This window comes from Amblyomma americanum, chromosome 6 (genome assembly GCF_052857255.1).
Source record: "Amblyomma americanum isolate KBUSLIRL-KWMA chromosome 6, ASM5285725v1, whole genome shotgun sequence".
Taxonomy (NCBI): domain Eukaryota; kingdom Metazoa; phylum Arthropoda; class Arachnida; order Ixodida; family Ixodidae; genus Amblyomma; species Amblyomma americanum.
The window spans coordinates 128,503,738-128,515,483 of NC_135502.1; the positions used below are offsets into that span (position 1 = coordinate 128,503,738).

Genomic DNA, 11,746 nt, shown 5'->3' on the forward strand with positions numbered 1-11,746 from the left:
CTTTTGAGATATGTATCTGAACATACTGTGGTGCTCTGTTCCAGCGATTGAACTAATGTGGCAGAGCCCCACAACGAAGGCAAAAGTCATGTAGACATCGCGATTGAACATTTAGAACACAAGAAGTGCTTAAAATACAAGACAGCCATTTTCAGCACAAACTATCCGTGAAACAAGCGGTGATACTGAGCCGGTCTCTATGTCTGCAGCTACTTTGCATGGCAGCATGCCGTCATGATTCCAGTCGATCTCAGCCTCGCTTCCAGAAATGCACAAGTCTCCACCAGATAATGAGGAAACGATCCCTGAACCAGTAGTGCATGTTTTGCGGCTTAAATGGCATGGCCTTGACAAAGGAGAAGTAACAGCCTTCGAAATTGGTCATCTCGGCCCGCCTCGCTCCGATGGTTTCCGCCAGGATTCCCGTCACGTACACGTCTTCGGGGAGGACCGGAGGTTGCGCTACGGACGCCCTCAGCAGCGGCCGTACGACGCGACGCGCTAACATGTAGGCGCATCCGGAGAGGAACCCCCCCTGGTCCGGGCACCGCCTCGTAGAGTGGTACGGCGGGGGTTCGCTGCACGGCTCGCCGCGAAGAGAAACGAACGAACCGAACAAGTCGAATTGTGACGACAGCTCGACGTTGAGGTTGTAAGCGCCCTCCAGGAAGCGACCACTGACGCGCCCTTCGTCGGTGATCTTCACCAGGAAGGGAGCAGACGGGCAGAACTCGGCCGTCCACCGCAGCAGCATGAGGGTCATCAGTGACGCGCTTTCAGGCTTGCCTTCGAGGTCGGCCAACACCAGGTCGGCGTTCAAATCTCGCTCGCGTAGCACTCGCGCGAGCAACACAGCGTTGCTGGGCCTGCCCGTGAAGAAAATGAGCTTGACGCTGGACGAATCGTTCCGAAAGGCCCACATATCTGAGCGGATGATGTTCCTGTAGTAAGCGGCCTCAGGTAGAGAGCTGACTGCGACGACGTACTTCACTGGGACCAAAGACTTACTGCATATTTCTGTAAGCGAGGCGGCGGACGTCCAAGCATAACGAGGGACGCCTTCGAGGTTCTCGAGAGAAGAGTTGTCAGCCGAAGATGCATCAGGGGCATACTGTGCACAACAGGGAGAGCGCATGAATCGGCCATCGCGCAGGCTTCCGCCGGACAGCTGAGAGGTCGGGTGCCGGGCAAGGTGGACCAGTCCAGTTAAGCAAGCTGCCAAAACGAAGAATCGAATCTGGACGAAAAAGGGCGAGAATGAACATCGCCGTATCATGTCGTAACATACACGGAAGCGCAGGTTGCTACGAAATGCGCTTACTTTCGGCGTCTCACGCATTTCTCATTTAAATCTTCCACACTCTAAACACGAATACGGAGTAAAAAGCGACTAGGCTGTCCTCTAGCTCACTTTTTTTTACAAAAGGGGATGCGCGAGATAACAGCTTACTCCCTTTTTACTCTTTTCTGGCTAGCCCGTTTGCTGACGCAGTACCCCTTGACCAGACGCGCCATTCCCAAACATTACCAACGTAAAAGCAACAAAACATTGTCTCCAAGTTGGGGTCCCAAGGTCGGGTCTTTGACCCAACCTTGAGAAGTGAAACACGCATTGTGCCATGGCGCTCTTTGGTCATAAACGCCCTCGCGCCATAAAAATCCATAATCATCAGCATCACCAAGTCGCCTAAAGGAGCAGTGGGTGCCTGCCACTATCGGTGCACGCAGCTGACAGGAAAAAGTAGGTTTCGAGCACAGAATGCAGTTTTTAAAGCAGAAATGTATTCACGACCGTGTCCGCATTCTCAGTTCGCCCTCTGGTTCTAAATGTCACGTGATAAAGCAAAGCATTCTGGAAATTATGAGCGCTGCTCCTGATTCTGAAGTTCCAGTGGTACCCCCATCGTCGGTACCATTTGCTGTTCCTATGATTCTATGCAACTAAGTATGCCTTTAGGAGCCCAACTGCCTGTACTTGAGCTGAAACACCGCAGCAGTTTCTTTTAGTCAAGCGTGTAGATGAAAACGGTTGTCGTTGTTGTTTTTGTCGTTTTCCTCAACAGTATACACTCTAAACACGAATACGCCTACATGGGAGTAGAAAAGAAGCAAGCTATCCACCAGCGCACCCCCTTTTATGAAAGGGCGTGCGTTAGAGGACAGTTTACTCCCTTTTTACTCCTTTCTGTTTAGAGTGTACATACGTGGGGCGCACTTTATCGTACTTCATGGCTTTTATGGCGTTCTAAAGCGCATAGTGCACAATGTTGATTATCATCATCATCGTAAGCCTGACTACGCCCACTGCAGGGCAAAGGCCTCTCCCATGTCTCTCCAATTAACCCTGTCCTTTGCGCGCGGCTGCACCGTATCGCAACAACTTTTTAAATCTGCCGCCCCCTGCTGCGCTTGCCTTCTCTTGGAATCCACTCCGTTATACTAAAGGGCCAGCGGTTATCTTGCCTTCGCTTTACATGCCCTGCCCACGTGCGTTTCTTACGCGGGCAACCACGGAACAACTCCGACAAGGCGGCTGAAGCGAGCGTCCCTCCCCCAAGTGTGCGCTGGGATTCTGCGCGCGTGGCCTTCGTTGTCAGCGCACACCATCTCAAAGAGTTTTAGAGTCACGGGGCTGTGAAGCGCCATGGACGGCACCGAGGACGACCAGCTTTTGGAGCACGCCAATGAGGCGAGCTCGTCCGCAAGCGGTGGCAGCTAGTGCCGATGAGCTGAGCTCGTCCGACGGCGATTAGCGCGAAAGCAGCAATGAATGGTGAAATAAGATGTTCTTATCTGTCGCCAGCTGTTTAATTATCTCACACAGCAGCCCCAGTGGAACCACAGTGTGTTAATGTGTAGCAGTAGGCCTGATTCGTGTAAACCCACACCTGAAAAAGTTTGATGAAAAAAACTGCAGCTTATACACGTGTATGTACGGTATACCGTTTCTTTCTGCAATAAAAAAAATACTAGTCAAAGTAAGCGCCGTGGTGTCTGTCCTTGCTTCGAGCCTGTCTTAAAGTTGCACTGTGTTTTTACCTGTCATGAATTACCAACTAGCCAGATCAGCCACACTTGCTAGCTGCAGTAGCAGGCATCTGCTATGCTGTGACGGCGCAATATTTGCATATATGGCATTCGTTTCACATTTTTATCAAAATTTTCTATCTATGTGCTGTCTCGAAACTAGGTTGCTCACAACCTGGTGCTCAGGTGGTGGTGACGTGACCTCTCCCGACCAATGAACAAACTTCGTGACACCGGATATCGGCGGAGTTTTGGTGTTACCGCAAGCCCAGGTTGGCATCTGAAACCGTGGGAAGGTTGGCAACAGCGCAGAAAAGAAATCGCAGAAGCGACTTGGTAACCAGCTTTCTGCCTAAGAGAATTCACTACTTTCCTTTTGTCCGACAGCACTGGTAATATTATGCCGCGAAAGCCATATTTATAGCCCAAAAGGCGTTTTTTTATTTTTGAAACTCTTCCCTGAAACTCCGGGTATATATGGTGGCAAGAGAGAAGCATTAACCGCATCATTACCTGGTATTTTTGTACATTTCTTCAAGACGGGACCAAAATTGTTCGCGATTTGGTGATATAGCAACATTTTCTGGAATACTATACCAGTGTCGTGCTGCGGACTGAAATGATAAATGTCTGAAGCAGTCCTTCGAGAATCTCACCTCTGCCACACGTCTGCTATGCTTATGACGGGTTTATTGGCGATGAATCATACTGTACTAAATGTTGTTTGTCGACGTGTACAAAGCCGTTCATTATGTCATATGCCACGACCAATTCTGCATATATGGGCATCAATCCAGCAAAGCTATCGCGTCACACATTTGAGGTGGATCCGATGTGTCCCTTCCAATTGAAGAATAAACACATCCTTTCGCACGTCAACTCGGTTTAACTACGTTAAACACCTACCACATTATACTTAATGTAAAACGATACACCGCCGAAAATTAATTATGACGACACGCTTTGTTTAGCCCACTTGTCCGTGTTTTATTTGAGTTTTTTCTTTCGCCGAGGTCTGTTTTTACAATCACGCCATAGCTCGGCAAGTTTTTGTCCAAATTTTATCGTCTCGTGTTCAGTCTGTCTTGGAGGCACCGTGCCTATATGGCATTCTGCTTCTGGGAGTAGATCGTGGCCGCGATCGTTTCATAGTGGCCGCATTTTAATGGAGCCGAAATGCAAGGACACTTGTGCATTTTGATTTGGATGCTCGTCACAGAAATCACATCGTCGGAGTAAAGGGGGAATGGAAGGCTAACATAGAGCTCAATTAGTTTAACAAATATTTTTGCTCCCATGAACTGAGGAAGCGCTCACTGACCAGAGTCGAAAAAGAAAAGACGAAACCAGAGCAGGTTTCTTGTTCACAGTGAGCAGGACAGGAGCGGTGGCGAATTTATATGCGAAGAATATGACGCAATGATCGGACGCAGACGCTAGGAATGGGGCCTTCGGTCTTGTTTATGTACGTGGTCCGGATGAATTGGTATTGGAGCAGGAGGCGCGTCGTTGGGTTCATTTCGTTGGATAAGAAAACTACAGAGAATATTGTCTATATTAGATGCAGTGCGTAAGCACAGATTTTTGCTACCTAGAAGACGACAATGAGGGGACGAAGCCCTCAAGCTTGGTCAGCTGCAGACACACTGAAGACGACTTTTCTCAGGTCAGAACAATCGGATTAGTGCCACGCAGAAGATGAGGGAGAGTGGGCAGTGCTACGGGACGAAGCGCTCACGCTATTCGAACAGACAATGTAAACAGACAACGCGAACAGACAAGGGACGATTTTGCTCGGGGTTCGTACCCATCGGATTAGTGCTTACGCACTAATAGAGGCGTTGCCGCAGGCAGTCTGGTGGCCATTGTGGTGTGCATGGCACGCGAACGAACTTGTGGCATGCTTGTCGTTTTTCACGTGCCGTTGACTATCCTTTATGCATCCCGAGAATTTTGCAGTCTCACCGATTTAGCCATGATTACAGTTCAGGTAAGGTCTCTTGTTATAACTCCTGGAACATGTTCATCTGGTAATCGGTCTTTGACGTTCATCAGCTCATTCCGCACCGTGTACGACAGACTGCACAAGGGCTTCCCGCAAGTCGTACCTTTCGTAGAGCATATTATTCTTATTTTGAAGTAGATTTAATTTCTGTAGATGATTAAGGAACATTTTTAACCAACTGCATAGGCTACGGAAACTAAAATACCTCGCTTCTTTCCCAGAATATGGGCTTTCATCTGAACTAGGAAATACAAAACATGGAGGCTTCCGTGTTCATGTTCCGATTATACATAAATGGTTACCTTCAGCCTCTTGGTGCAGTTTCTCCAAAACCTCCTTTCTCGTACAGTGCAGCACCAGACCGAACTCATGAAGGCACGGACACGACGTGCACTGAAATGCAAGGAAGGAGCGAGAAATGTTGCAGAGAAAACTGACTACTGTGTCAGGTGCTGTAGTTTAGGAACGCTTGCACCTTACTTCGCACCTTGATTAAGTGCAAAGGCATTAAATTGATTTTTTTAAGAAACTGCAAGTGGCCTGCTTTTCTTCTGTGACGGCCATTTTTTTTGGCAGTTCAGGTCTACCCTGATACAAATTTGAAAGATACCTGGAATAAGTTAACCATTTATATTATTTTATAATACTGATAGTGACGATTCTTTAGGTACAGAGCCACACACACCACGAAGACAGCAGCAGTCTACTGCTCCTAGTTACCTCTGACCACTTGTATTGGCTGTTTCTGTACTGCCTACCAACCGGTAGAGAACGCGAATTTGCTCCCACTGCGCTAATTTCAGCAACACTTCAATCGTGGGTGAGTGCGCCAGCCCGAATAATATTGGACAGAGACTTTTAAGACCGCTTACGTGTGAGAATGGGAAAGCATTAAAGTGCTGAGTCATGTTATGTTGCAGAATGACTGAGTCATGACTATGCACACTTTTTACAAACTCTATACACCTTACATAACGTTATTTGTAAAGCTCTGAGCCATGTACATTGCAGAACTAAAGTGCTAAGTCATGCGTCATGACTATGACTACGGTGCTTGTAAAGCTCTGAGTCATGCTACGTTGAAGAATTAAAGTGCTGAGTCAAGCTAAGCTGTAGAATGATTATGAGTCATACGTCATGACTATTATTGTGCGTCATGACTTTCATAGGTTATAGTACGTTAAGATTCATCATTCATGACTATGCATGTTCGCTTACATATGTTGTGTTGTGATGTCGTACATCGGCGTACTGCATCATCCGAATTTTGTACCATAGACGGCGGCTTTTGTGATAATGAAACATATAACGCTTTCGCATTAAGAAAAACGGAACCTTAAATGGTGCACGCAGAGCACAGCACAACCACTGTAATGATTCGCTTTCATCGATTCTATCCATAGAGTTTCTTACTATTAACTAGAGGTAAAGCTGGCGCCCCGCCCGGCCTATGGGAGTTTGCATAAAGATTCCTCGAGAAGACCTGAGCCACCATGGGCGCTCTAAGCATCATGGGGCGGAGAGCTACCGACTCCAGAACCACAACATTTGGCCAAAAAATAATGAAGATACAAACGTTGTTCGATAATCAATAATCTTCTAACATTCAATATCCTGTCTATAAATGTCAACAATCGAGCAGAAAAGCATGTAAATATAAAGCTTGCCCAAAATAAGCGATGGCTTGCTCTCCTATTGACCAAGTACTGCAGGCAACAAAAGCCGACATTTCGTGCTTAACAGGCACATTTAAAAAAAAATGTCTTGAAAAAAATTTTGACTATTCAACACTTCATGGTGTTTCTTAATGGCACTTCGGAAACCAAACACCTTTTATTGGCGTCGTGTGCTGTTGCGTTTTTGCTACTATGGCTTTTGCGCACCACGTTTGCGCCAAAGTCGCCTGCGCAGTGGACGGAACGGGACAACGCCACTCTCTGTTCCTGAAAAAAAACCTACTGTCCCGCATCAAGTAGCTCATCGCCCCATGACGCTTTGAGCACCCATGGTGGCTCAGGTGCAGCGCCGCCAGCTTTCCCTCTAGTTAATAGTAAGAAACTCTATGATTATATCTCATTGTTTTAGCCCTTTGCGCTAGCTGGTAGACCCTGGTGTAGCGGGACCCGACTTGGCAATACGGAGGGCGACAAGAAAATAACTGAATGGAACCGGAGTGGGATATATTACACCTTCGCACGACGCCGTGCAGCCTTCTCAGAAACAAGGCGGCATCACCCAGTCAAAGGTAAAATTCGAGGTCTCGTTGTGCGTCGGTTCGCGACCGGCTATTGATTGTACTTTATCGGTGCACTAGCGCACGAGTCGGCCGCTGTACGAGGGTCGGCCGATCGCGAATCGCTCTAGCACCGACCATGCCTTAGGAAAGAATTCAGCCTCTGAATTCAGTTGACCTCAGCTCTGTATTCAACAATGCCGCAGATTTTGGCGAGAACGAGCGAAGTCTGAGAGCTTCGAACCAGTCGGGCGACAGGCTGTAAGCAACTCTGCAACAGTGGCTAGTTGGTTGTACATCTTGAATGCATCAGGCGCGACGTAATTAAGACGAACCGGGAAACGAAACAATGTTCGTAGCAACGTTACAGGAAAGTTTGCAGCACTGACTGCGGTGAATGAGCGCTTTGGTGCGCGATGGTACTTACAGCTGGCTGGAACGTCGCAAAGAATAAGACATTTTGGCGTCTTCCTCTTCTGCTGCTGCCACAGCTCTCGTGACACGTGCCAACGCGCTGTAAGAAAACGGAACTGATATTAGCTGATTGGATGGCAAAACATTTATTTCGTCAGAAAAAAAATTCAGGTGATCCGTGCTAGGTGGCTATCAGTCGACAGCTGACAGCGACCTGACAAGCCCATTCAATGGCCCGAGTTTGTGCGCCCAGGTCTGAGCTGACCAACACGGCCTCCCATTGCTCGAGAGTAGGAACTTGTATTAGGTATTCAGGTGGCGGCCCCTCTTTAGAGTTCCTCAGTATGGGATCGTAAGTGGCTATTTCGCTGAGCTTTATCAAGGGAAAAAAATCTGGAAAGTACCATACAGAAAATAAAAAATAAAAGGCACTAAACAATACTCAACATGTGACAAAATCTGTTGGTGTAAAAACGGACTAGAAATGTGTTTAATGTGAAACCTTTACATAGAATGAGTTTCTAAGAAGCCTAGAATGAAGGCTATGACTTTATTCTAACGAAAACCAGAAAACATGCATTTTTTTCTACTTCTTATGCAAAAACAAGCCAAGAGTTTTGTTTTGTTGCATTCATAAATGATCAGCGGCACCTGAATGCTATGCTGCAGAGGAGGTTGAATGCTTTTCATGGAACTCGCCGCCTCTTCATTGCTTTAGGTGTAGTTTGGCCTTGACGTCACCAGCTTGGCTCCCCACTCAGCTAAGAACCGACGAAACTGCTAAAATCCAAACTGGGGACAGCTGTCAGAACGCATAACCTCAGGGCATCCTTGTTGGGCTCACCTAACAGAAAAAACAACAAACTTCTGGGCTAATCTAACAGAAAGAACAGACGCAGTAAACAAACGGACAATAAATAGTGGGGACGTTAGTGATAACCAAAAAATATCTACAACGTTTAATGACTATGTCTCTTCTGTGTTTCTGGTAGGTGATGACCGGACACCTGATTTCAGATCAAGCAATCTTCATGTACCTGATCTTACTATAAGTGAAACAGGCATTTTCTCCGCTCGTCTTCACATGAATATAAAGAATCATCTGGTCCAGATGACATTCCGAATACGTTTCTTTACAGGTACGCGGAATGGTGCGTGAAATACCTCTTTATTATTTTCAATGCTAGTCTGCATAGAGGTGAGGTCCCCAGTGATTGGAAACTGGCTAAAGTTGTCCCAGTTCATAAATCTAGTGATAGGCTCCGCGTCACAAATTACAGGCCAATAAGCTTGCTGTGCCTGCAGGTAAAGTAATGGAACACTTCATTTTTAAGCACATCACAACGTTCTTGGAGGAAAACAACTTTTTTGCTGAGTCACAACATGGTTTTCGCCGTGGGTTATCGACTACGACACAGTTATTACATACTACCAACGATTTCTTCTCAGCCCTTGATACAGCAGGGCAAATTGACGCCATTTTTCTGAATTTTGAAAAAGCGTTTGACCGAGTACTTTTACTTTTACTTAAACTAAAGCGCATCTTAGAAAATAAACAAATTCTGCAATGGCTTGATTCATACTTATCCCACTGGCAGCAGTACGTGCAGATCTCTGGTTCAAGTTCGTAGATCACTCCAGTGCTCTCAAGAGTGCCGCAGGGCTCAGTCCTCGGGCCACTTCTTTTTCTTATATATTTAAATGACCTCAAGTTCGATTCTCTTGTGCAGGCTCGTTTTTTTGCAGACGACGGGGTAATTTATCACACAATCCTCTCCGAATGCGACCAGCTAATTATATATACCTATTTAGGTGCTATTAGTAATTGCTGCAACATCTGGAAAATGTCGTTAAATGTTAGTAAGTGCAAACAAATGACCATAACCAGGAAAGAGTTCTATTGATGCACTCTTACAAAATTAACAGCGTCTCTCTTGAACGGGTAGATGAATTTAAGTACCTTGGCGTAACGATCAGTTCGAATCTAAGTTGGAGCCCGCACATTGAAAACATAACCTCAGTAGCATCTAAAAGACCATGGCTTTTAAAATACCGGCTAAAACATGCTTCGACTAAAACAAAGCTTGTGGCGTATACTTCCCTAGTGCGTCCATTACTCGAATATGCTGACGTAGTATGGGACCCGCATACGAAAATGGTGCCAAATGTATAGAGCGTTTCCAAAAAAGAGCACTACGTTTCATTTCCAACGCCCACGGAAGCCAGGTATCGATATCTGATCTTCTTAGGCGTTCCGGTTTGCCCACCTTGGAATCTCGTCGCAAAATGCATCACTTAAAAATATTATTCGACATCGTCAATAATCACACCAGAATAGACTTTCACGATTATATGCAGTACAACAGAACACGACAAACTCGGCACAAACACGATAAAACAATTGTAATGCCCAAATGCAGAACCACTGCAAACAAGCTGCCGTTCTTCCCAAGAACGATAGCCGATTGAAATGCGCTACCTCGCGAAGTGGTCACCTTATTTTCAGCCGAAACATTTTTATCTGCAATCAACCCCAGCCGGTCAAGTTAGGGTGTTTGGTTCGATTCTGGAGTGTTGCCCTTGTCGCGCTTTGTTTTTAATTTTAATGTAGAGTGTTTGTTACTCGTCCATTATTTGAGATGTTCACAGAAATTTCGCTGCCTGCCTGCAGGCCTTTTTTCCCCTTTTTTTGTTGTTGACAAAGCACTGTGCAATTGTATCCCCACTCCTGCCTTGGCCACCAAAAGGTGGCTGGCAGTATTTAATAAATAAATAAATAAATAAATAAATAAATAAATAAGTAAACAAATAAATAAATAAATAAAGATTTTGCGAAATACCTTGATGAGGTCTTGGGTGGTTGTTCACGTCAGTTGCACACCCAACAATTCTGGAGAAAAGCATTCATGAACGTGAAAGAGTTTATGAGCGCAATTTTTTCATATATTTCATGATTTCACAATAACAATCAAGATATGCGCAAATATTCTGTCGACAGGCATGCATTTTTTTTTTGCTGTCAACGTTTTCTGCTATCGTCAAAAGCATTCCCCATTGGTTTATTATGACAGTCTTAACTTCTCGATGAGAGCGATGGAAACACAATAAAAGAAAGATTTTGCTATATATCAGAGAAATGGCCCATTATCTCAATTTTTCTATGCCACTGCCTTGCAGTTTCCCATTATTCAAAATTTTTTCCCAATAATATTGGACATGTTAAAGTTCGAAGAATTTCTAGTAGTCAACAATGGCGGCAAACTTCTTCCCACTTAATAGGAAACGGTCATATCTTTCGCGATGTGTGAAAGTGCGCGGGCACTTTCGGTAAACAGCTGCGCGAGCAGCCTCCCGCACTTTTGATTTGTTACTCTCTATAGTTTTAAAAAATTATGCTTGTCATCATTATCATTATTAGACAAAGAAAATGAATAAGACTGGTGCGGCGGTTGCTACTGGATTCGCGATTGCTTCACGTGAGCAGCGTGCGAAGGAGAACAAGCATACAGCTGCGCTAAGAAGACAACTGCCGAGCGCTCTCGACGGAAACCTCAACACCGATGCCGTCGGCTACGGGAAGCGTCATCGCTCCACTGCAGGGAGATTGCCTGAACGAGGCCACAGGCGAAGATCCACTTGCAGCTGCGGAGACTAGTGACAACGAGGAGCTGCGCCGAGAGCCGGTGCGCAGAAGGGACCAGCCCAGGACGCTACAGCGGCCAGCGCCTGACTTTGTCTTCCCTTCGCTGCGGCGCGACGTGTTGATCCTGTCACGGGCCTTCCTCGATTTCACCATCGTGGCGGCGGTCATCGCTATATGCTACATGGTCGTCACCCGGCTCGTATTCCTCGCCAAGCAACTGTACGCGGCCACTTCCAGGAGGACCTCCTGAAGACCAGGCCGCCCACGGCACCAAGCGTGAGCGTATCTCCGAGGGCTGGCCGCCATTATTGCAGCGCCTATCTTCGGTGCTATTAGATGCCTATTGACAACGTGCAGACTGTTGTGCTGGTTGCAGATAAATAAAACCAGAAGTTCAAAGTAAATTCATTAATTAATTCATTCG

At 46.2% G+C, this 11,746-nt stretch overlaps 1 protein-coding gene across 1 annotated transcript; it reads right to left on the minus strand.

The window, feature by feature from the left end:
• Nucleotides 1-250: 250 nt before the first annotated feature.
• LOC144095504 (beta-1,3-galactosyltransferase 5-like) lies at nt 251-7,766 on the minus strand. Its single transcript, XM_077629224.1, has 3 exons — nt 7,693-7,766; nt 5,335-5,425; nt 251-1,237 (listed from the first exon to the last, which is right to left on the minus strand). The coding sequence occupies exons 1-3, from the start codon at nt 7,722-7,724 to the stop codon at nt 251-253; spliced, it is 1,110 nt and encodes a 369-aa protein (XP_077485350.1). The 5' UTR covers nt 7,725-7,766.
• Between the last annotated feature and the right edge of the window lie 3,980 nt (nt 7,767-11,746).

What these genes read in the sequence shown, in the direction of transcription:
- LOC144095504 (XM_077629224.1), bottom strand. Translation starts at nt 7,724, where the DNA reads ATGTCTTATTCTTTGCGACGTTCCAGCCAGCT. An exon ending in TTGCGACGTTCCAGCCAGCT is followed by an intron (nt 5,426 to 7,692) that starts GTAAGTACCATC and finishes CTTGCATTTCAG; the next exon opens with TGCACGTCGTGTCCGTGCCT. An exon ending in ACTGCACCAAGAGGCTGAAG is followed by an intron (nt 1,238 to 5,334) that starts GTAACCATTTAT and finishes TTTTTCGTCCAG; the next exon opens with ATTCGATTCTTCGTTTTGGC.